The sequence below is a fragment of the Xyrauchen texanus genome, chromosome 41 (genome assembly GCF_025860055.1).
Source record: "Xyrauchen texanus isolate HMW12.3.18 chromosome 41, RBS_HiC_50CHRs, whole genome shotgun sequence".
NCBI classification, from domain to species: Eukaryota; Metazoa; Chordata; class Actinopteri; order Cypriniformes; family Catostomidae; genus Xyrauchen; species Xyrauchen texanus.
Window position 1 is genome coordinate 7,540,149 of NC_068316.1, and position 22,900 is coordinate 7,563,048.

At 41.1% G+C, this 22,900-nt stretch overlaps 1 protein-coding gene across 2 annotated transcripts in view; it reads left to right on the top strand.

Moving 5' to 3' along the window:
* Positions 1-5,161, top strand: part of LOC127634447 (matrix metalloproteinase-16-like) — a 72,636-nt gene extending 67,475 nt beyond the window's left edge. For both annotated transcript variants that reach the window (XM_052114020.1, XM_052114021.1), the window contains one exon: positions 1,543-5,161. In XM_052114020.1, coding sequence (XP_051969980.1) covers positions 1,543-1,871 — 329 coding nt within the window. In that variant the 3' untranslated portion in view covers positions 1,872-5,161. The remainder of the gene's footprint in view (positions 1-1,542) is intronic.
* The last annotated feature ends 17,739 nt before the right edge of the window (positions 5,162-22,900 follow it).

Below are 22,900 nucleotides of genomic sequence, written 5' to 3' on the forward strand. Positions count from 1 at the left end.
CCATGGACACAGGCATTTATCTGAGCATGAAAGGCAGATTAATACTACAGGGACATTGTTTGGCTAACCACATTTTAAAAGTGATTGTGGGCTTTCTTTCAGCCCTGTCTCAGCACGTTACACAAAAGACCTCTGTGGACAAGATGTAGCACTGAAAATGCACCCTTATTATGTGTTATCATGGCCAGCCAATCATGGGGAGATGAGAAAGAATAGCTTTTTTCTCAACTCTATTCCTGCCTTAATGCAAGTGTCAGTGTTACGATAACATGGTGGTCTGTTGTCAAGATTTTCTCTTTGGTTTAGTGTCCAATTGTCTTTACAGATCAAATCTCTGCAAAGTCCTTTGTCCTAATACAGAACATTTTTAGGGAGCGTTTGCCTCTATTCGGAATTTATTGTGAATCTAGAGGGGAAATTGGATTGGGACTTGCAGGCTAGAATCTGCGTCATCTACATGAGCACCACAGATCAATGTCTAGAGTACATGCATTAACCTCCATGGCATGGCTTCGAAAATACAGAATATTTTATTATGCTAAGTTGCGCAAACACAGTCAAACTCGAAAACAAGTACCACTTTTCTGAAATCCTTAAACCAAGATCAAAATGATCAACTACTCATAAAGCTTTCAAGCTACATCCACCAATCTTGGCATAGACCTTTAGACTGTTCTCACTTAGTGTGCTATGACTTTTCTAACTGATCAGAATTACGGTTTTTGCACAGTGGACAATCAAATATCTCATAGATTTACATTGGCGAAATGTTCACACACGCCAAGACTCTTTAAAAACAAAGTTAAATGTAAACAAACACTCAAGGCTTTACATCTCTCTCTCTCTCTCTCTCTCTCTTCTTGCTTTTATTTCTTTCTTTTTATATCTCTTTGACACTCTGTCTGAATATCCATCTAACTAGCTGGCTATTTGACTTACTTTAAGGTCTGTTAAACCTTCAAACATCAAGCTTTAAAACTTTTGAAACCTTTCAGCCCAAGCTTTATCAAGCGAACCTCTAAGTTTGTATTGAACAATTTCAGTTCTTGCTATGGACATAAATGATACTTTAAAATCATTTGGCTTGTTGAGGAAAGTCGTGCTTTTACTTTTTTAAGTGGTCTGACTAACTATTTTTCATAGCCATATCTAGGGACCAAAATATCATAGAGAATTTGGTTGGGCTCTTTAGCAACCACCAAGAACACCAATCACAGCTAAAACCACATTAGCAAATTCATAGCAATTCCCTTGAAACCATCCCAATGGTAATGTAAACAGATCTCAATGGGTCTTCTTGAAACACAACCAGAATGAATTTCTGTGTAAATTGTGCGTAAAACCATTTGTGTCCCATTTAATTGAATGGGTCGATTTACGTACAAATGGAATTATGAATCATTTACACAAAAATTAGTTCTGCTCAATGTTGCATTGGTTCACTACATGATGTCTAATGTAAAATCCAGGTCTTAAACCAAAATCCATTGAGAATCAGTCCCCATCTTACAAATGTATCCTATGTGTTTGGATTCTTTGCAGGTTTTACATACTTCTACAAGGGTAAAGAGTATTGGAAATTCAACAACCACAGGCTACGGGTCGAACCAGGCTATCCTCGGTCCATCCTGAAGGACTTCATGGGATGCGACCTCATGCCCATCGATCCCGATTGGCAACCAACGGAAGACGTGGATATTGTGATCAAACTTGACAATGAAGCCAACACGGTCAAAGCTATAGCAATCGTCATTCCCTGCATCTTGGCGCTCTGCTTGCTGGTATTGATCTACACCGTCTTTCAGTTCAAGAGGAAGGGTACACCTCGACACATACTGTACTGCAAACGCTCCATGCAGGAATGGGTGTGAGCCAGAGCTGCCCAGGTCTGCATCCCTCTCCATAGCCACAAGACAAGGTGGTGTAACCACCCTAAACTTGCGGACTTTGGCTCTTGACCTGCGTCTCGTTCAAAGAGGACAGCGAGGGTCTTTGCTTTGATTCCCCCTTCCAGGAGGTTATGGGTTCATTCCCACAAAACTTCCCACTCTTCGCCCATTGGCCCAGTTACACCTGTTGTAGGACTTGTGGGAGGCTTGCAGATTGTTCTTTGTGCATTGTGACAGCCACTTCAGGTCTTCACTGTTCTATGTGGAAATTGCTGATTGCTATACCTATAGGTCCTACGAATGCACGCTCAAAATGAGAAAAAAAAATCCACTTGTCGCAGGAGCCCAGTTCAAGGTTTACCACCTTTTAGTATTTTCGCTTCTATAATTTATTTTTAAACCGAAATTGTACAATTCCCTTTAAAGCACTCCCAAACCAAATAAAGACTCCAAAGAGGATCTTTTTTCTTTTTACAGTCATCATTTTTTAAATCTATTTCTTTTCTATAAATATTTTTGCTTGAAATATTTTGCAGTGATATGTAGTGTGGAAGACTTGACTGTTGTGGCAGTCTGTCTCAAAAACAGGGGCCAAAATATTCTGCAATATTTTAACAGCCTTAATTATGGATTGTGTTGTTTGCTTTTGCTTTTGTTTGTTATAGTTCTTGTTTTATTCTATTTTACATTTTTTGAGTACTGCTTCATTTTGTTTGTCTGAAAGGCAGTGCAATATTGCTTTGCTCCCTTTGTTTTGAGATCAGAGACTGTGGTTAACCTCATTTTGCCAGGGGCCGCCCAACTACTGGAGAAAGGGCAAGACTCCTTCGCCTTGGCCTAACATGAAGCATATCAAACAAAACAGAGGGAACACAAATTGGAAGACAATGACAAATATTTTATTGCGATAGTCTGACGTGTTATTTCAGTCTGCGAGTAGTACTGCAACGGAAATGCTTGAATCATTATCATGCTGAAAGCTCACTCATTTGATCGTGTTTACACGGACAGAGATTTGAAAGTTCGTATCTTCCCTTTCCGAAAGGTTGCTGTTCAAGTCAGAGCATGTCATCTCCTTCGGACTGCCTTGTTTATCGGTCTGGATTCTTGAACCTTGACATATGCTCTCCAGGAACCACAACCCAGAACCACAAGAGCAACTCAGGACAGTGCTTGATTTTAAAGTGTATGCAAGCCTTCCTCATCCAGTCCTGTGTCTTTATTATCAATATAATATCTCGCCATTGCTTGTAATTGGAAGTATCTGCAATAGGATTGGACTGATTGGACTTTTTTATTTTCTTTGTAAACAGAGTCAGATATCTCAGTTTGGTTCATGCCTTGCAGTCCGACTCTAGACTCTGGCTCCTTTGCATTGGAAGGACCTTTGAACATACAGTTATTTGCTTGCATTAACTTTTATTTTTGTTTGTTTTCTCTTTATTTGGTACAACACAATTGAACAAATTGAATTGTCTCAACCTCAAGATTAAAAGTGGTACTTAAAAGTGCTGAGCTGTCATCCAGCAAGTTTCCTTTATACCTGACAAAAGCAGATAAAATAGAAAACGTATGCTGATACACTCCAATCTAAAGGAAACAATGTGTTTCTGGCAAGCTGTGTTTGAATGTGTGTCTGTATTGATGCTAGATTTTTTTTTATTGAAAAAAGAAAAAAATGGGACTTCAAATTCATGTATTTCATGACTTGGTTTGGGACAAATTGTTCTGATAGGCTTAATAAATTAATCAGTATATGATTACAATGCCTATTACTTATTTGTTTACATTTACATAAAGATCAATGTAAGCCTGGGGAAATGTAGACATTCATCCCTCTCTCCACTCCAAAATGCCATGCTTATTTTTCTTTTTTTTTACATGTACCATTTTAAATCTGTTTTTAGGACATGTACTATGGTAATATCATTGTATTCTTTTAAGTACCTTGGAGTACCATGTAAATACCTTGGTATTTGGTAATCATTCAATACCATGGTACATATAAAAGTACTATGGTATTACCACCTGACACAAACACCGTATCATAGTTCCACCACAGTACATTTTGAAAGGTTCTTTATTCTTCAATGTCCTTTTTATTTCCTCTCTATCACACTTCTAATATTTGTATTTGTACGTGATGGTGAGTATACATGTACTGTATGCATGAGTGGTGCTCAATATTTCCGAGAATATTAGCCCATCAAACAAGTCAACTTTCAATTTGAATGATTGAAAGGAAACTGCAATCACATTATATAAAACAGAGCTGAATATCTTAAAGGTGGTATGTATCCTGTAGTTATATTTACCTAGTATAATAAGAAGCAGAGCATAAAATGTGAGACGACGTTGTTCAGAGGCATTTAGAACATGCCACATTTAAAAAGGTAAACAGAGACACGTGTGGATTCTGATTTGCTCTCGAAATGCTGGCATGGCAAATGGTCCATTTCAAATCTAGCTCAGAAGATTCACTGCGGCCACGTTTACTGTAAGCATGATGTCTGAGATTCAGGAATTTCTGTGTTTTTCAAATGTCTTTGAGTCTTAACCGACCAGCATTGTTGATATGCATTTAAAAAGCCTTAATTGTGTGAAAAAGGGAGGAAAATTTGAAAAAGTAGGAATGAATAAAACCTGTGTGTATGTTTGCTCAGTAGCTAAAAGTGAGTCTGGTCTCTCGTTGTGAGAGTTTTCTGTCTGGCTGACAGAACTAACGTCCAGTTACTACACTAGTGTCATCCTTTTTTCATTTGGTGCTGTTATTATTTTAGAATTGGACCATACAGGAACAATGTATTTGCATTCATGTAGCATTAGTCGTCAAGGTGCATGGTTTCGTTGCTCGCGTTTATTTCTTGTATGTTCGGCGAAGGACTAAAGGTGCAGACACACTAGGATTTGTGCACACAAAATTACTTCGGACCTTGCAGCGAAGGATATTAGTCACGCTCAATGGCTTTTGTTTTGTCTGTTTGCTATACAACATGTAATTTTCCGAACTAACCGTCTGAATTCCTCATACTCATAGCCTTAGCATCTGTGCTAATTTGATTCACCCTCATTTTCACTTATATTCTTTCCATTTCCTGTTCATCGTCTTGCCATCCTGATTACATAAAACACAATATCTGACCCAAAAAAAGGAAATGAATGGAAAGTCTGGAGAACATTTTTATAGTCTTTTTCATTCTGTCTGTATCCCTGCATTTGTGATGTATCTGATGACAATCCATTTCATTGATAAATAAACATGTTTCAACATATTCCTCCCAAGCATTTTTGCATTCATTTACCTGTGCCATCTTCATTTTTTCCTTTTGGATCACTCCTTCAACCAAACATCACTCACTCGCTCACTTTAAACCCTTTATCCTCAAAATAATTCATTGAATTAAGTAATACACATTAGTTCAAATAAATTAACCATGGTGAGTATTTAGAAATTCCTCTTTTTTTTTTTAGTTCACAAAACTGACACCTATTCTTGTTTTGATAAATGTAAATGTCTCTTTAAATTTACAGGAACTTATATAATGGGTATTTGTGCTCGATGAATGTAAAGGGATATTTGTTAGTGTTTAATATTTTGTTGTGCAATTTAGAAGAGCTTCTGTCATGTTAAAGTAACCTGTACAAAAACAAGTTGTACAAAATCAACTTAAACATGGGAGTTATTACCTTAAAAAGAATTATGCAACTGATTGCCTCAAAAAAAAAATAGTTCACTGATGCATCATTGTACAGTACTCAGCTATAGCCTAAAGCACGTGGCAAGTGTTTAGGAAGATTGTACTTTTTCAAAATGTGATGTGAAAATAACTGCCACACTTTAGAAAAAGTTTGGATACCTGAATTAATAGTTCAGCATCCGAACAATCAAGAAGTTGACCTAACACCTGAGAAAAGTATTTTGATAACTGAAGAGATTACTTTGCATTTTATTGTCATTCATTTCATTTAATATTTAGTCCTTTCAGATTATTTATACATATAAATGATAATATGGATAATAGTTATACATCTTAACACATGGCTTGTTGAGCGTGTTACCAAAGAGACCTAGCGCATGTGGAGGCTCATGCTATTCTCTATAATTTCCTTTATGTTTTCATGTATAAAAAAGCATGTCTACACATCTATTCACTTCAGTAGTGTTCTCAGAACACAGCAGATCTATATTTATTTCCTACAGTTTGTTGACTGCACACCAACATAGAGGTAAGTTGATATTAAAAATAGCTTTACATATTTAACACAGATCTAGTAATCTACATAATTTGTCAAAAACAACCGACCCAACGATTACCTTACAAACATAATGTAAAAAACATAACTTAATGAAACATCATGTGCTGAAATAAACGCCTCTTACAATGTGTGCTTAAAAGAAGGATTGTCCATGTTTTTTTCTGCAGTGTATTTCACATAATGCTGCCAATCAAGAACAATATGCCGAAAAATAACTCTCATTTATGTGTTCCTCATCTCTAGATGATTAATTTAAATCAAAATCAATGCCGATACAAAATATGGATATATGAGCATTGTTGAAAGCAACTTTGTAGAAATGAACGGAGCCGCATTGATTACACTGTCTGACTGACAGCCTATTACGTAAAAGTTGTTTCGGCTCATGACACTCACCTGTGATCGGCTGGATGGTCGATCAATCAGCCAAAGTAACAAAATGCAAAGAACACTGTATACAAGTGTGCACCATTTGGACTCAGTATGGGTTTAGCTTGGAAAATGACCTTTTTAAAGAGTGCGGGGGACGTGTCACCCATGTCCCCTATGGCTGCTATGCCCTTGATATAACATTAATATTCAATCATTTGAAAAAAAAAATGTCTTTATGTCCAGAAGTGCATCAATGCAGACCAGCTTGGGGCCACAACTATAGTGAGAGCTTATTATCCTCATTAGGAGGACTGTGCTGATGTGATTCAAGCTGCAGGAAGAAATTAGCTTTATTTCTCAGAATATTGACTTGCAAGTGGGGTTCATTGTCTTCTCGCTCCTCCATGACTTACTGATTTTTCTCAAAATATCACCAGAATTGCTAAGACATAAACAGAAATCACCTATAGACGCTGTCAATAGACAATACTTACAAGCCTAACCTACAGACTCCACCCTCTGACACTGGCTCCACCTACAAACTGCACTCACTGACACCACCTAATTACAACTTAAATATCTCTAGAGATTTATCTAATGCATTAGAAAAGAAAACCTATTTAAACACATAACTGATTAGTCCACTTAGAGACTTGTGCAATATTGCATGTGGCTCTGCTAATGGTTATAACCTTTGTTTTTGCTTTAATGACCAGCATTTAACCGGAGGCCTACAGGCTGGAAACATGTTATATGGGAACTAATCAATACAAGGCATGGTTCACTTGACTTTGACATCTTAATCAGCTGCACAGATCCAATCAGAAAAACAATATAATGGAGGAGCTTTTCATTCTGCATTAAGTACCTGCAAGGTCAGCTGTATTATATCTGGAGAACAGAGCTAATGTTTTCAGTTACTTAAATTCTTCCTCTGTTGTACACATACTGTATATATTCTGTCTGCACATACACACGCACACACAAAATGTCTTTACAGAGTTAATGTTTTTGTCATACTGTAAGTGAATAGCGATTCTGGTCTGTCAAGCTTAAAAAGGACAAAAAGAAAAAACTATAAAACTACAGTAAACTAATTGATACAAGTCATGCATTAAGTCGATTCAAAAACTTTCTGCGATGAACATAAAATGTATGTGATTATTCACTCTCAAATTAAATAATATTATTAAAGTTAAGCACTTAAACCGAGGTTGCCTCAATACTATCAAATCTCATTTGTTTTTGACATGATGTACGTTAATGACATTTTGTCACAAGAAATTGCAAATTAAACACATAACAAGGACATCATTTTCATTTTGGAGTGAACAATTCCTTTTAGATTTTGTCTTGTTGGTAACTCTTTACAATAAGGTTGTATTCATTAACATTAGTTAAGTACACTCACCAAAAGGATTATTAGGAACACCTGTTCAATTTCTCATTAATGCAATTATCTAATCAACCAATCACATGGCAGTTGCTTCAATGCATTTAGGGGTGTGGTCCTGGTCAAGACAATCTCTTGAACTCCTGAATGTCAGAATGGGAAAGAAAGGTGATTTAAGCAATTTTGAGCGTTGCATGGTTGTTGGTGCCAGACGGGCCGGTCTGAGTATTTCACAATCTGCTCAGTTACTGGGATTTTCACGCACAACCATTTCTAGGGTTTACAAAGAATGGTGTGAAAAGGGAAAAACATCCAGTATCGCGGCAGTCCTGTGGGCTGAAAATGCCTTGTTGATGCTAGAGGTCAGAGGAGAATGGGCCGACTGATTCAAGCTGATAGAAGAGCAACTTTGCCTGAAATAACCACTCGTTACAACCGAGGTATGCAGCAAAGCATTTGTGAAGCCACAACACGCACAACCTTGAGGCGGATGGGCTACAACAGCAGAAGACCCCACCGGGTACCACTCATCTCCACTACAAATAGGAAAAAGAGGCTACAATTTGCAAGAGCTCACCAAAATTGGAAAGTTGAAGACTGGAAAAATGTTGTCTGGTCTGATGAGTCTCGATTTCTGTTGAGACATTCAGATGGTAGAGTCAGAATTTGGCGTAAACAGAATGAGAACATGGATCCATCATGCCTTGTTACCACTGTGCAGGCTGGTGGTGGTGGTGTAATGGTGTGGGGGATGTTTTCTTGGCACACTTTAGGCCCCTTAGTGCCAATTGGGCATCGTTTAAATGCCACGGCCTACCTGAGCATTGTTTCTGACCATGTCCATCCATTTATGGCCACCATGTACCCATCCTCTGATGGCTACTTCCAGCAGGATAATGCACCATGTCACAAAGCTCGAATCATTTCAAATTGGTTTCTTGAACATGACAATGAGTTCACTGTACTAAAATGGCCCCCACAGTCACCAGATCTCAACCCAATAGAGCATCTTTGGGATGTGGTGGAACGGGAGCTTCGTGCCCTGGATGTGCATCCCACAAATCTCCATCAACTGCAAGATGCTATCCTATCAATATGGGCCAACATTTCTAAAGAATGCTTTCAGCACCTTGTTGAATCAATGCCACGTAGAATTAAGGCAGTTCTGAAGGTGAAAGGGGGTCAAACACAGTATTAGTATGGTGTTCCTAATAATCCTTTAGGTGAGTGTATATTAGTTGACATTATCTAACAATGAACAATATTTGTATTTGTTTTTTATTGATTTCTTATTAATCTTGGTTAATTTCAACATATATTTATACCTTTTTAAAAATAAAGGTTGTATGTTAGAAGTCATCCGATAGTGTGTTATTCTGAAAATGATAACTAAGGTGATCAAAAAGGCAGATTAATCGGCCAATAGTTTTTTTTAAATCGATTTATAGACATTTAAAGAAATTCTTAGTCTATCTTTACTATGACGGAAAAAGACATTAAGGCTGCAGGAGACCAAAATGAATATCTTCCCAAAAGCAGTTTATTGTGCTATCAAAATCCTAATAATAACAAGAAAAAAATAGGATTTAGAGAATTATGCTGGACTTTCACTTTAAACAAGCCTGAAATACACTGGGGACTTTTATTTTGAAATGACAGAGACTTGGCTTCTTTGCTGTGCTCTATATGTAAGTACAGTATTTAACAAAATAAGCTTTTTATAGCCTATACATTTCACCTGATGAGGTTTATTGATGAGGAATAATAAAAAAATAAATAAAAAAAAATCAGCATAGATTGTTGCAGATAACTAATAGTTCCAAAAAGCAACTATTGGCACCAATTAATCGGTAAAACCAATATATTGATCAACCTCATTGTATATGTTACAATGAGTTATTACATATGAACTAACATGAACAATGAACAACTGTATCTTTTTTAAATTAACATTTACAGTGATTAATAAATGCTGTAAAATATATAATTCACTGTTAGTTGATGATACCTAATGCATTTACTAATGTAGATAAATACAACCTTATTGTAAAGTGTTATAGTTCCCCGTCTGTCACTCACTCAATGTTGTGTCGATGTAATGACACTAGGGGTAACTCCTGAGTGCCTCGGTTACCTCCCATCTTTGAGAAAAGTCCAATGAGAATTGGCGGACAGAATTTGCATGCCCCTCCCCTGGACATACGGGTATAAAAAGAGGGAATCGTGTGTCTGTTCAGACAGATTTTTTCTTCGGAGCCGAGCGGTTGTGTTTCAGCGAGCTGAGTAAAACCCACTGCTGTTCCACTCACCTCTAAAGAGCATACCCTGTTGGAAATACGCACATTTCAGCAGCTTTTCTCTTCATCTGCGCACCAGTGCAGACCACGTCCCTGAGTGCTTCGACAGCCCTCTAAAAGAGTATATATTTCTTTAAAAGAGTAAACACACTGATGTTGAATTTTCTTTTTAAAGACGCGTTTTTATCAAGATGCCATTCCGTCTTTGTGTCATACCAGTATGTGGTCGTTACCTCTCCATTTCTAATGGCCACAGGCGCTGCCTCTCGTGTCTGGGCAGAGGTCGTGTTCAGTCGTGTTCTAACTGTGAGAACATGACCATGGCAACGTTGTGGTCGCAGCTCTCCAGCTGGCGCTGGAGGCGATTTTGGGAATTTAACGGGCACGGTTTTGCTGGGTAAATCCCCATTCCCCAGCACACTCGTTTGCCCCGAGATGAGACCAGATCGCCGTACAGCTAGTCTGATGTCTTTCTCAGAGCCCCCGAGCTGGATAAAAGTTTTGCTGATGCATCGGAGAACGTCTTGGTGGACTCCAACGCTGAGGACTCGACTGAGCTAGTGCCTACGGGTGTGCCGGCCCAGTCTGAGGCTGATGCCTAGCTGTCCGCTATGCTTACCCGGGCCAGACTATGCTGGACTGGAACCCTCCGTCCCCCCCTCAGCCCTCGCGGCTAGACAATTGGTTCCTAGGTTTGGGGGCACCGCTTACAGCCACAGCCTATTCAAGATGCTGAGGCAGAAACGTATTCTGATATGCGTCTGGCATCAAGATTGGTTCGCAGCAGTAGACCTGAAGGATCCGTATTGCTTCCTGCAATATTAAAGTCCTCCCCTTCGGTCTGTCCCTGTCCCCTCACTTCTTCACGAAAGTCGCAGAGGCAGCTCTTGCCCTGTTAATGGAAGTGGGCATTCGCATACTCAACTACCTTGATGACTGGCTAATCTTAGCACACTCTCGACAGTTGCTCTGTGCACACAGGGACCTGGTGCTCACGCACCTCAGCCGTTTAAGATTCAGGACAACTGGGAAAGAGTAAGCTCTCCCTGGTTCAGAGCATCTCTTTTCTCAATGTTAGATTCAGTCTCAATGACAGCGCGCCTCACAAGCGAGCATGCACAGTTGGTGCTTAACTGACTGAGTTCGTTCAGACCGGGCACAGCGGTTCCAAAGAAACAGTTTCAGAGGCTCCTGGGGCATATGGTACCCTCAGTGACAGTTTTGCTGGCCTCAGACTTGAGTCCCGAGATGGGCACGGCGTGTCAAGGCAGGACCTACCACCGCGCCACTTCCATGTGTGGCTGGTAAGCCCATGTGATGTATCTGCCACATGTTAACCTCCCCTGATGGGCAGGATGTGGTCCACCCGGGGTCTTTTCCCCCTGAAAGAATAGGATTGGAAAAGAACCCTTTCCCCGATGCATGTTATAGTGTTAGATGGCCCCAGCCACATCTAACAATCTATGGAAAGAAAACATAGAGTGAGAAAAGGCAGCGGCTGGCGTGACCTGCTCCCAGGATAGTTACGTCACTTCCCTCCCTCAGGGATGCGGGGAACTACTTGACGTCTCTTGGGGCGTCGGGGAAGGTTATGTGCCGTCTGATGCACCTGCTATTTTCGCATGCATCAGCTTGCTTGCACCTGCATCAGCAGTCCTCGTGACACGTTCAGTGTTGTGGCGTTTTTAAATAGGGACACCTAGTGTCACTACATCAACACAACGTACGAGTACAAACGTACGAGTGACAGAAGGGGAATGTCTCGCTTACTGTCGTAACCTCCGTTCCCCGATGGAGGGAACAAGACATTGTGTCCCTCTTGCCACAACACTGAAAGGGCCGGGAACTTTCTCTCATCTCCTCAGCTCAAAACCTGTCTGAACAGATGCACGATTCCCTCCTTTTATACCCGTATGTCTGGGGGAGGGGCATGCAAATTCTGTTCACCAATTCTCATTGGCCTTTTCTCAAAAATGGGAGGTAACCAAGGCTCTCTGGAGAGACCCCTAGTGTCACTACATCGACACAACGTCTCGTTCCCTCCATCAGGGAATGGCGGTTAAGACAGTAACAGAGACATTCTGTTTCTCAGTTACCTTTATCTTGTATCTTTTTTTGTTTATTTGCAGTGTGCTTCAAGGAGGATATTTTTGAAATGCACTTGATATTTTGACAAATTAGTATTTTTGAATGCTCTTACAAATATCTGATACCGTTTTCCTGTTTGGCTGATGTGCACAGCACATTGTGGGGAAATACACATAACGACTTCATAATCTCCAAACATCTTCAAAATATGTCACAGGTGTTTTGGAAATAAATGGTCTGATTAATATCCTGTCTCTTTTAACCTGAAGAAGACTGCAGTTTGGTTTCTGAGGAACTGCGAAAAGCCAAAACAGTGACATCACATTCATCTTTGTGATTACCATCAGACATTATTCCAAAAATTACAGATTTGGATAGTTGACATAGAAATGTATTCTTCCATTATTTACTCAACCTCATGTCGCTCCAAACCCCTATGACTTTCTTTCTTCTGTGAAACACAAAAGAAGATGTTATGCAGTATGATATTGACTGACAACCTGCATTCACATTTATTGTATGGGAAAAAGCAGTATCAACATTATTTAACAAAATCTCAAGTGTTTCACTGAAGAAGTAAATCATGATTGAATTAAAAATTTTGGGTGAACTAATCCTTTAAAAACCAACAACATTATTTTTATGAGTTTCTCACAGAGCTCTACTGTTGTATAGAATCTAGAAGAGGAAACAAACAGGTTAATACTTAATTTCTAATGCAGGATATGCCCGAAGCTATTATTGTACTACAGACTATTCTCAGAAATATAATTCCCTTCACCAAAATTGCAGTGGAATAATAATTAATAACACACATTTTAAATGGGCCGCCTGACAAAGCACTCAATCTAATCTTCAGTAAATCAGCAGAACAAATCACAAAGCAATTAATAGCACTCAATGGAGTCAGCATTTCCTTTTGTTTGTGGCAGGAAAGAATAAAACTACTGAATATTTTCAATTTTAGAGCAGACAGGCAATTAAGAATGCAATTGTCACGAAATAACTTCTTTAAAACCAAAATACAAGTTCTGTATTGAGCACAGAGTTTGCAAATAATTGTCTGAAAACATAAGAGGTACTGTAAAACTGAAAAACAATGTCGAACAAAATATCTAAAGAAACATTACCAGTTAACAAATGTTTACTAGAAATAGTGAAGTCACTGAATATTGCCTCTCTTTTCAATTACATTTATTTGTGTGTGTGTCTGATGGTAGAAGACAGATGAAAAGAGTGCGTCTTTCTTTTTTCTTTCTTTCGGATTTATTGAAGTTGACCTGGCCCTCTTATAGTCCAATGGTCTGTAAAGTGAAACCATCACTTCAAAAGAAGCTGTGGTGATACCATTAAGCATTAGTTGAGTGGAAGTTGACTTCAATGGTCTGGGGGGGCACAAGCAGGATGGATAGTTGTAGAAGGGTCATTGAAAATAAGGTTGTCTGAGGTGATAAAAATTAGAAGTCTTAAAAAATATATATATATAACAAAATCTAGTTAAAAATACATGTCAAGTCGAATTTGGTTGTCTATCTACAATAATAATAATAATTTACTTTAAAAATGTAATGTGGTGTCAATAAGTACAATTATTAAAGTACTTTCCTTGCAATTTGCATACATGAGGGTGTACATGACTTTATTATTAATTTTCATGAATTTATATAAATATAAATGTAATGAACAAAGAACATGAGAAATATCATGAATTTAGGGGTCAAGAATATCAAGATGTTTTTTCACAGTTACACCACATGACGTGCCTTTTTTCGTAAAAATGTCAAAATATTGGTTATTTAAGCTTCACACTCAGTCTTGAAAGATTCTTTTTTAAATTATTTTATCAGTTTTAAAACACACTGCTTATTTGCTTTTAAAAATATTAATAAAATATTGTTTTGCACTACTTATGCATTATACATTATTTATTTATTTTTCAGAAAGTTCACCTTTTAATGAGGCTTTTACTTTCATTACGGTCTCTAGACAGTTGCTTACCATGACATTTTTTACTTTAAGCCACAGAATATTTTTTTATTATTATTATTATTTTGAACTCAGAAACAGCAAATATGCTTATCATAGAAGTGGTTGTCACGGAGCGCTCAGCTACGCCTCCCGCTGGTTTCATCCGCTCCCTCTCCCCGGAGTTTTAGAACTGCACTTCCCATCGTTCCCTCTGGTCATTATCTATCTCCATCCCTGCCTGGTTTATCTGATTATCCTCATCACCGTCACCTGTTCATCATTATCTCCCCTATATCTGGACTGTCCCTTTCATTGTTACTTTGCGAAGTGTTGTTTTGCTCAGCTGACATTACCAAGCGTTATTCCCTGTTCCCTGTTATTATCTGGACCTTAGATCTCTGCCTGGACTCTCGACTCTGTGAACCCTTGCTGCCTGCCCTGACCCTTGCCTGTGTCTGATTACGAGTACTGGATTGTCCCTTCATCAGAGCCTGTTTCTGTTTATGTCTGCTTCTCTCTGTTTGATCGCTTGTGTTAATAAACTACTGCAAATGGATCCAAACGCCTCTGCCTCCGCACTACAGAACACTTCGCCACCACAGGATCCAGCAGAGTTGTTCCGCCTAGCCCATGAGGTTTCTTCACAAGCATCGGAGTTGGTTACACATCGTCAGCAGCTGGTTAAACTGACTACTCTCACTGAGGAACTAGTGAAATCTGTACGAGCACTCACCCCAGCGATCACGGCCGCCAATCAGGCTCCATCACCCGCCGCACCTGCTTCTTCACAGCCTGTTGTGAGTACCCCTTCCAGCAATCCCAAAGTGTCATTCCCCGAAAAGTTCACTGGATCACCCATCACTTGTAAAGGTTTTCTGATGCAGTGTGAGATCTATTTTAACCAGTCACGGGAGCATGCCACCGACGACAGCCGTATCTCCTTTGTGTGTTCGCTCCTCACTGGAAAGGCGCTGGAGTGGGCAACGGTGATGTGGTCAGGAGGTCAGCTCTCTACTCTCTCTTATGATATGTTTGTTACTCACTTCAGAGAGGTGTTTGAACACCCAGCGGGCGGAAAGGATCCGGGGGAACTCCTTCTTTCGTTACGCCAGGGAAGCTTCACAGCGGCCGATTACACTCTCGCCTTTCGGACGCTCGCTGCACAGACGGGCTGGGGTGAGGATCCCCTCAAGCTCTTATACCGAAAGGGTCTCATCTCAGAGCTTCAGGGAGAGCTAGCCTGCCGCGATGATGGAAAGACTTTGAACCAGATTATGGAGCTCGCCATTCGTCTCGATCATCTCATCCGGGCTCGCCGCTCATCGTACAAGACTAACTACTTTGTTAATCCCCCAGTAAGCACAGAACCCGAGCCTATGCAGATCAGCTTCACCCATATCACTACGGCCGAGCGTGAGAGGAGAAGGCGGCATAATCTGTGCATGTATTGCACCCAACCTGGTCATCTGAGAGCTGCCTGTCCAGTGAGACGTCCTGGGAGACCCACATCCACAGATTCGATTGCGGTGAGTCCTCCTGTTTCATCTCTAAACTCACTCATTTTGGAGATTTCGCTAAATTCTAATGGAGAGTGTGTCAAAACTAAAGCATTAATTGACTCAGGAGCGGCAGGGTGTTTTGTTGATCTTGCTTTTGCCAAAACTCATCATCTTCCTCTCGTCTCTTGTGATCCCCGGATGGCAGTTGCAGCGCTGGATGGGTGCCCCCTGGGGACCGGGAGAGTGCAGTACATCACACAACCCCTCACGCTTAACATCGGCTCTCAGCACACCGAAACTATACAGCTGTTTACCATTAATTCACCTCTTCATCCAGTAATACTAGGATTTCCCTGGTTGGAGAATCACAATCCCCAGATTTCCTGGTCAGAGAGGAGGATTTCTCAGTGGTCTCCCCGCTGTCAGACGAACTGCGCACCCACTGTCCAAGGTCCTGAAGCATGCCTCGTTTCATCTATGGAGTCGAATCTTCATAAGGTACCGGCAGTTTACCATGATTTAAGCCGGGCATTCAGCGAGAAGGAAGCTGATCAACTACCACCACATCGAGCGGGCGACTGTGCCATTTAACTCCTACCTGGGGCTGTACCACCTCGCGGGAGAGTTTACCCGTTGTCTCAGCCTGAGACTGAGGCCATGCAAGCATACATCGATGAGCAACTATCCAAGGGCTTCATTACTACCTCTACATCCCCTGCTTCAGCTGGATTCTTTTTCGTGAGGAAGAGGGACGGTGGTCTCCGGCCGTGCGTTGACTTTCGGGGCCTGAATGAGGTGACTGTGAAATATCGATATCCTCTGCCGTTAGTTCCTGCTGCCTTGGAGATGCTTCGCACAGCCCGGTACTTCACGAAGCTGGATCTACGGAATGCTTATAACCTGATACGCATACGCAGGGGTGACGAGTGGAAGACAGCATTTTCTACTACTTCCGGCCACTATGAATATCGGGTTATGCCGTTCGGACTTTCCAATAGTCCCTCCGTGTTCCAGGCTTTTGTCAACGAGGTATTCCGAGACCTGCTTAACCGAAATGTCATAGTTTACATGGATGACATCTTGATCTATTCTGAGACTCTCGAAGCGCACGTTAGGGATGTGCGAGCCGTCCTGAAACGCTTAATTGACAACCAGCTATACGCCAAGATTCAGAAATGTGAGTTCCATCAGACCTGAATCTCTTTCCTGGGCTACATCATCAGCGCCGAAGGGGTCCTTATGGATGATAGCAAGGTCCAAGCTGTGGTCAACTGGCCTCAACCCTCATCTGTGAAGGAGTTGCAACGCTTTCTGGGGTTTGCCAACTTTTACCGCAGATTCATACGGAATTTCAGCATTATCGTGGCTCCCCTCACATCCCTTCTCCAGGGGGGAGGGAGGAAGTTCAGGTGGTCTCCCGAGTGCACTTCAGCATTTGAACGGCTGAAAGAGAGATTCACCACAGCCCCCATTCTTCACCACCCTAATCCTGAGAGTGAGGTTATCGTGGAGGTGGATGCTTCTAACACAGGAGTGGGTGCGATTCTTTCACAACGCCATGGCAGCCCGGCCAAAATGTTCCCCTGTGCGTTTCATTCTCGCAAGCTCAATTCAGCAGAACGTAACTATGACGTGGGTGATCGCGAACTCCTGGCCATGAAGGCAGCCTTTGAAGAGTGGAGGCACTGGTTGGAGGGCGCGCGTCAGCCTTTCACTGTCCTCACGGACCACAGGAATCTGGAATACATCAGGTCCGCCAAGCATTTGAATGCGCGTCAAGCTCGCTGGTCTCTGTTCTTTTCCAGATTTAACTTCAAGATCACTTACAGACCGGGGTCTAAGAACGGGAAGGCTGACGCTCTCTCTCGTCTGTTTGATAGTCCCCATGAACCATCCAAACCCGAGTCTATTCTTCCCTCCACGCTAATTGTGGCACCCGTGCAATGGGATATAATTGCTGAGGTAACTGCTTCACAGCAAGATCACGCTGTCCCGCCAGAATGCCCTGCAGATTGCCTCTATGTTCCTCTCGAGCTTCGCCATCGTGTCCTCCAGTGGGTTCACTGCACTCCCAGTGCGGGACATCCTGGTATCACGGCTACCACTCAGCTCGTCTCCAACCGTTTCTGGTGGCCCACTTTGCAAGCCGACGTCATCACTCTCATCCACCAATGCGTTATTTGCAACACCGTCAAATCCTCTCATCTCAAGCCTGCTGGTCTATTACAACCTCTGCCCGTTCCTCAGCGCCCCTGGTCCCACATTGCCGTGGACTTCGTCACTGATCTGCCTCAGTCCCAGGGGTTCACTACCATTCTGTCGGTTGTTGATCGCTTTTCCAAGTCATGCCGCTTTATTCCTATGGCTGGATTGCCTACCACCCTTCAGACAGCTGAGGCTCTCATGAATTATGTGTTTCGTCTCTTCGGACTTCCAGATGACATTGTTTCTGACCGCGGTCCCCAGTTCACATCTAGAGTCTGGAAAGAGCTCTGCACCAAATTAAACATCAACGTAAGCCTCACATCGGGTTACCACCCTCAGGCCAACGGTCAGGTGGAGCGGCTCAACCAGTATCTCATCCGTTTTCTGCGCACCTATTGCCACCAGAATCAACACGACTGGAGTCGCTTCTTGGTCTGGGCAGAGTACACCCAGAATTCTCTGTTAAAACCAGCTACAGGATTAACCCCTTTGCAATGTGTTCTAGGCTTTCAACCCCCGCTCTTCCCATGGGCTGGAGAACCATCCGATCTCCCCGCAGTGGACGCGTGGCTACGGCGCAGCGAGGCTACCTGGGACTCCGCCCACGTCCACTTACAGCGCACTATCCGCCACTATCAGCAGCACGCAGATCGGAGAAGGCGCAGCGGACCTCAATACAGGCCTGGCCAGTGGTTGTGGCTCTCCACCAGGGATCTCCGTCTTAAGCTTCCCTGCAGAAAACTTTCTCCACGGTTCATTGGGCCATTCAAAATTCTCCGCCAGATCACTCCTGTCTCTTTTCGTTTTGGCACTACCAGCTCATTACCGCATCTCACCCACTTTTCATGTGTCTCTTTTCAGACCCGCTACTACTCCCAGGAGAGAGGTGGTGCAGGAGGAGGTCACCCCAGTGCAGGCTCCCCCCATTGAGGTCGGCGGCGCAGAGGCGTACCGGGTGCGAATGGTCCTGGATTCCAGACGCCGCGGCGGGGTACTACAGTATCTCATTGACTGGGAGGGATACGGTCCTGAAGAACGCTCCTGGGTTAGGTCTCAGTATATTCTAGACCCCTCGTTACGCTCCACTTTCCATCGAGACCACCCAGATCGCCCCGCACCAAGACCCCGTGGAAGACCCCGTCGTCGGCCAGGTCCTCGCTTCCGGAGCCGCTCGCAGGGGGGGCTCTGTCACCGAGCGCTCAGCTACGCCTCCCGCTGGTTTCATCCGCTCCCTCTCCAGGGAGTTTTAGAACTGCACTTCCCATCGTTCCCTCTGGTCATTATCTATCTCCATCCCTGCCTGGTTTATCTGATTATCCTCATCACCGTCACCTGTTCATCATTATCTCCCCTATATCTGGACTGTCCCTTTCATTGTTACTTTGCGAAGTGTTGTTTTGCTCAGCTGACATTACCAAGCGTTATTCCCTGTTCCCTGTTATTATCTGGACCTTAGATCTCTGCCTGGACTCTCGACTCTGTGAACCCTTGCTGCCTGCCCTGACCCTTGCCTGTGTCTGATTACGAGTACTGGATTGTCCCTTCATCAGAGCCTGATTCTGTTTATGTCTGCTTCTCTCTGTTTGATCGCTTGTGTTAATAAACTACTGCAAATGGATCCAAACGCCTCTGCCTCCGCACTACAGTGGTGCATTCAAGTAACTTTCTTGTATTAAAGGGACAGTTCACCCAAAAAATGAAAATATCTCATCGTTCGCTCACCCTCATGCCATCCTAGATGTGTATGACTTTATTTCTTCTGAAAAAAACAAAGATGTTTAAAAAAACAATTTCTGCTCTGTATGTGCATTCAATTTAATTTTGAAGGTCAAAAAAGCTCATAAAGGCAGCATAAAAGTAATCCAGAAGACTCCAGTGGTTTAATCCATGCATTCTGAATTAATATGATAGGTGTGGGTGAGAAACATCAATATTTAATTTTAATACTTGTTTCACTTTTACATTCTTCTTTTGTTTTTGGTAATTCACATTCTTCATGCATATCACTACCTACTGGCATGGGAGGAGAATTTATAATAAAAAAGGACTTAAATATTGATCTTCTTCTCACCCACACCTATCATATTGTTTCAGAAGACATGGATTAAACCACTAGAGTTGTATGGACTACTTTTATTCTGCCTTTATTCCTTTTTTAGAGCTTCAAAGGACTGAAAGATATTCTTCTAAAAATCTTTGTCATACACATCTCGGATGGCATGAGATTGAGTAAGCGATGAGAGAATTATAATTTGGGGTGTGCTATCCCTTTATTATAATTTTCATGTAATTGTTTTTTTTTTTTCATTTCATAGATCTGGACAAAAATTCTTTTTTTTTTTATTATAAATGAGTGTAATGTCATTGACCCAGAAACTAACAATTTTTGTTAGTTAGTTGTTTAAAGTTAGCAGAAATAGAAGGTTTACATCATTTAATTGATTACATAATACATGAATGCATACATTCATAAATACATAACTACAGAGAAGTGACATTGACTAATGCAGCAAATAATCCATAGTTACACTAAAGTCCAAATAACCACAGAATAAGTCTTTATGATAAAACAGCTCTGAGTGCTAGATTCCACATCAACACTGACACAACAGACTCCGCGATCATCTCACACCAAATTAAAATGCGCAGAGAAATGCTAGCTAAATTCTGACAGTGCATTCGTCTCTTGTGTGAAGCTCGAACAGTGGTGATAGAGTAAAAAGTGTGTTTTGCAATTCTGGTAATTATTTAATCATCTGAAATCCAGCTGTCGAGGTTAACATAGACTCAATGCTAATTTGTAGCCACAAATATTCCAATAATTAGAGTCAGGGGAGAAGATATACAGAGAGAGGACCTTGTAATAGACATCAATTAAAGGTTAGAGAGGGAGAGATGATAAAGATGAAGCTAACTGAGCAGTTTTAGACCTGTAGGGCAGACTAGACGTCTGTAACCTGTAATGAGCAAATCTAATTTTAAAGCTGAAGTGTGTGATTTTTTCCATGTTAACCTCTTGAGACCCGAGCATGAATGCTGTGTGCATTTTTAATTTCCCTTTTTGATTTGTAAATAGTAGCACCTAATAAAACATGCCAAAAATCCTAAAAATGGATGGAAATATATGGACAGAGGGTTGTGTAATTTTAAATAATATCAAAAAAAAAAGCTATAGAAAGTCAGATTTTTTATTATTCATGTTATTGAGACATTACAGACATTAAATGAGAAATTAGCTAAAGGAATTCTGATTCAAAGTAATGGCCAGCATCATCTAATCACTCTCAACCATGTTAAAATACAATTATGCATTAGATATTCTGAATCTATGTACTGACATCATCTGCAACCTGAAACTGAACTTTTGGTCACATTTTATGAGCTTTGCTCCCTATTTAGTGAATGACTTAACTTCTAGTCTGCTCTCTGTCTGCACTGGTCTCAGAACAGTCTGAAATGCACCTTATTTTCATCCTAACTCCATATAAAGCATCTGAAAGCATCATCTCAATGTGATAATGCACAGTAAATATAGGATTTGTAAGGAAAAATTCACTAAAGTACACATTAATGAACATTTTGTTTAGCAGCGTGGCATTTCACAATAAATAGTTAAAATGTTAAAAATGGCATATCTGATGAAACTAGAGACTCTAATCTTTTGACTCAAACAGGTTTCACTATAAAAACATAGTTAGGTTTCTAACCAGATGCAGTTTTGTTGGTGTTTCTCCCAAAGGCAAACTCTGCTGTGGTCAGCACCATGTTGTTTTGTCAAGGTTGCACAAGGTTAAAATACTTTCTCTGATCCAAGCTTGATATGCAGCACAGACAAATATAAGTAAGCAATTTGTGGGTTGATATCCCTGAAAAGTGTGAACACTGTGGTTCTGTGGTGCCATCATAAGATTGCTGTTTTTTGTTTGAGCATCACAACCAGATTTCGTTAGGATTGTGTACCATATATTCCTCGAGTTCAATGTGAATCTTTCAAAGAACTTGAGATAATACTGTAATAGCTGAAATTAGTTTTCTTAAGGATAATCAATTAATTGCACCTCTTGTGAGTTCAAACTAACATTACATCACTTTCTGTCAGTGACAGCAGAGTGGAGCTCAGGCTCAATGGCTTGATCTGAATGGTAGGGTGGAATTGTAAATTAGAATGGGGCATTATCACGTTAACTTAATGAAACCTGGCCAGCAGTCAAGAGGATCTCCTGTGGTGCTCATGTAAATTATTTTAATACGTCTACCCGGGCTGCCTGACGTTCAGATGAGCGGGTTCATTTATTTCTAATTTGCTTCACAACAGGAGAAAAACAGGCAACACTTCAGTCTTAGTCTAACTGTTTTTCTTTGGCTGAAGAAGCTAAAAATGATTATTTGGCACTGAGGATGTTGATGGGGAATAAATGAGAGCTGGTAAGAGGCTAAAATGAGGAAAACATTATTTCGGAATTTAATTTTCATGCTATGAAGATTGCAAAATTTTACATTTTAGCATGCACACAGACACAAACACACACACACACACACACACACATACACACACACACACACACACACACACACACACACGTGGTCTTTTGGGTAACAGATCTACAGACCGAAATTGTACATGTTGTCAGCCACCGACTGTGTCTTGTGAGACACAAAGTTTTATTCCAGCAGGATGCTTGACGATCAGAAAACCAAATCCTTCATGCATCCACATTTAAATATCAGAATGTTTTATATCCATTAGGACACATTTTACACTGGATTGTTCTTTTTTTTATAAAAAATTAGAATTGCACAAATTCATACCTGTGTTGGCCCATCCTGGCCATCAGTAAGAAAAGTTACAGGTGGACACCTCTGTCAACACTAGAGGGGGATTGTGCAACATTAGTTGGGTGAAACAACCTGTACAATGGAGGGGGGACTTAA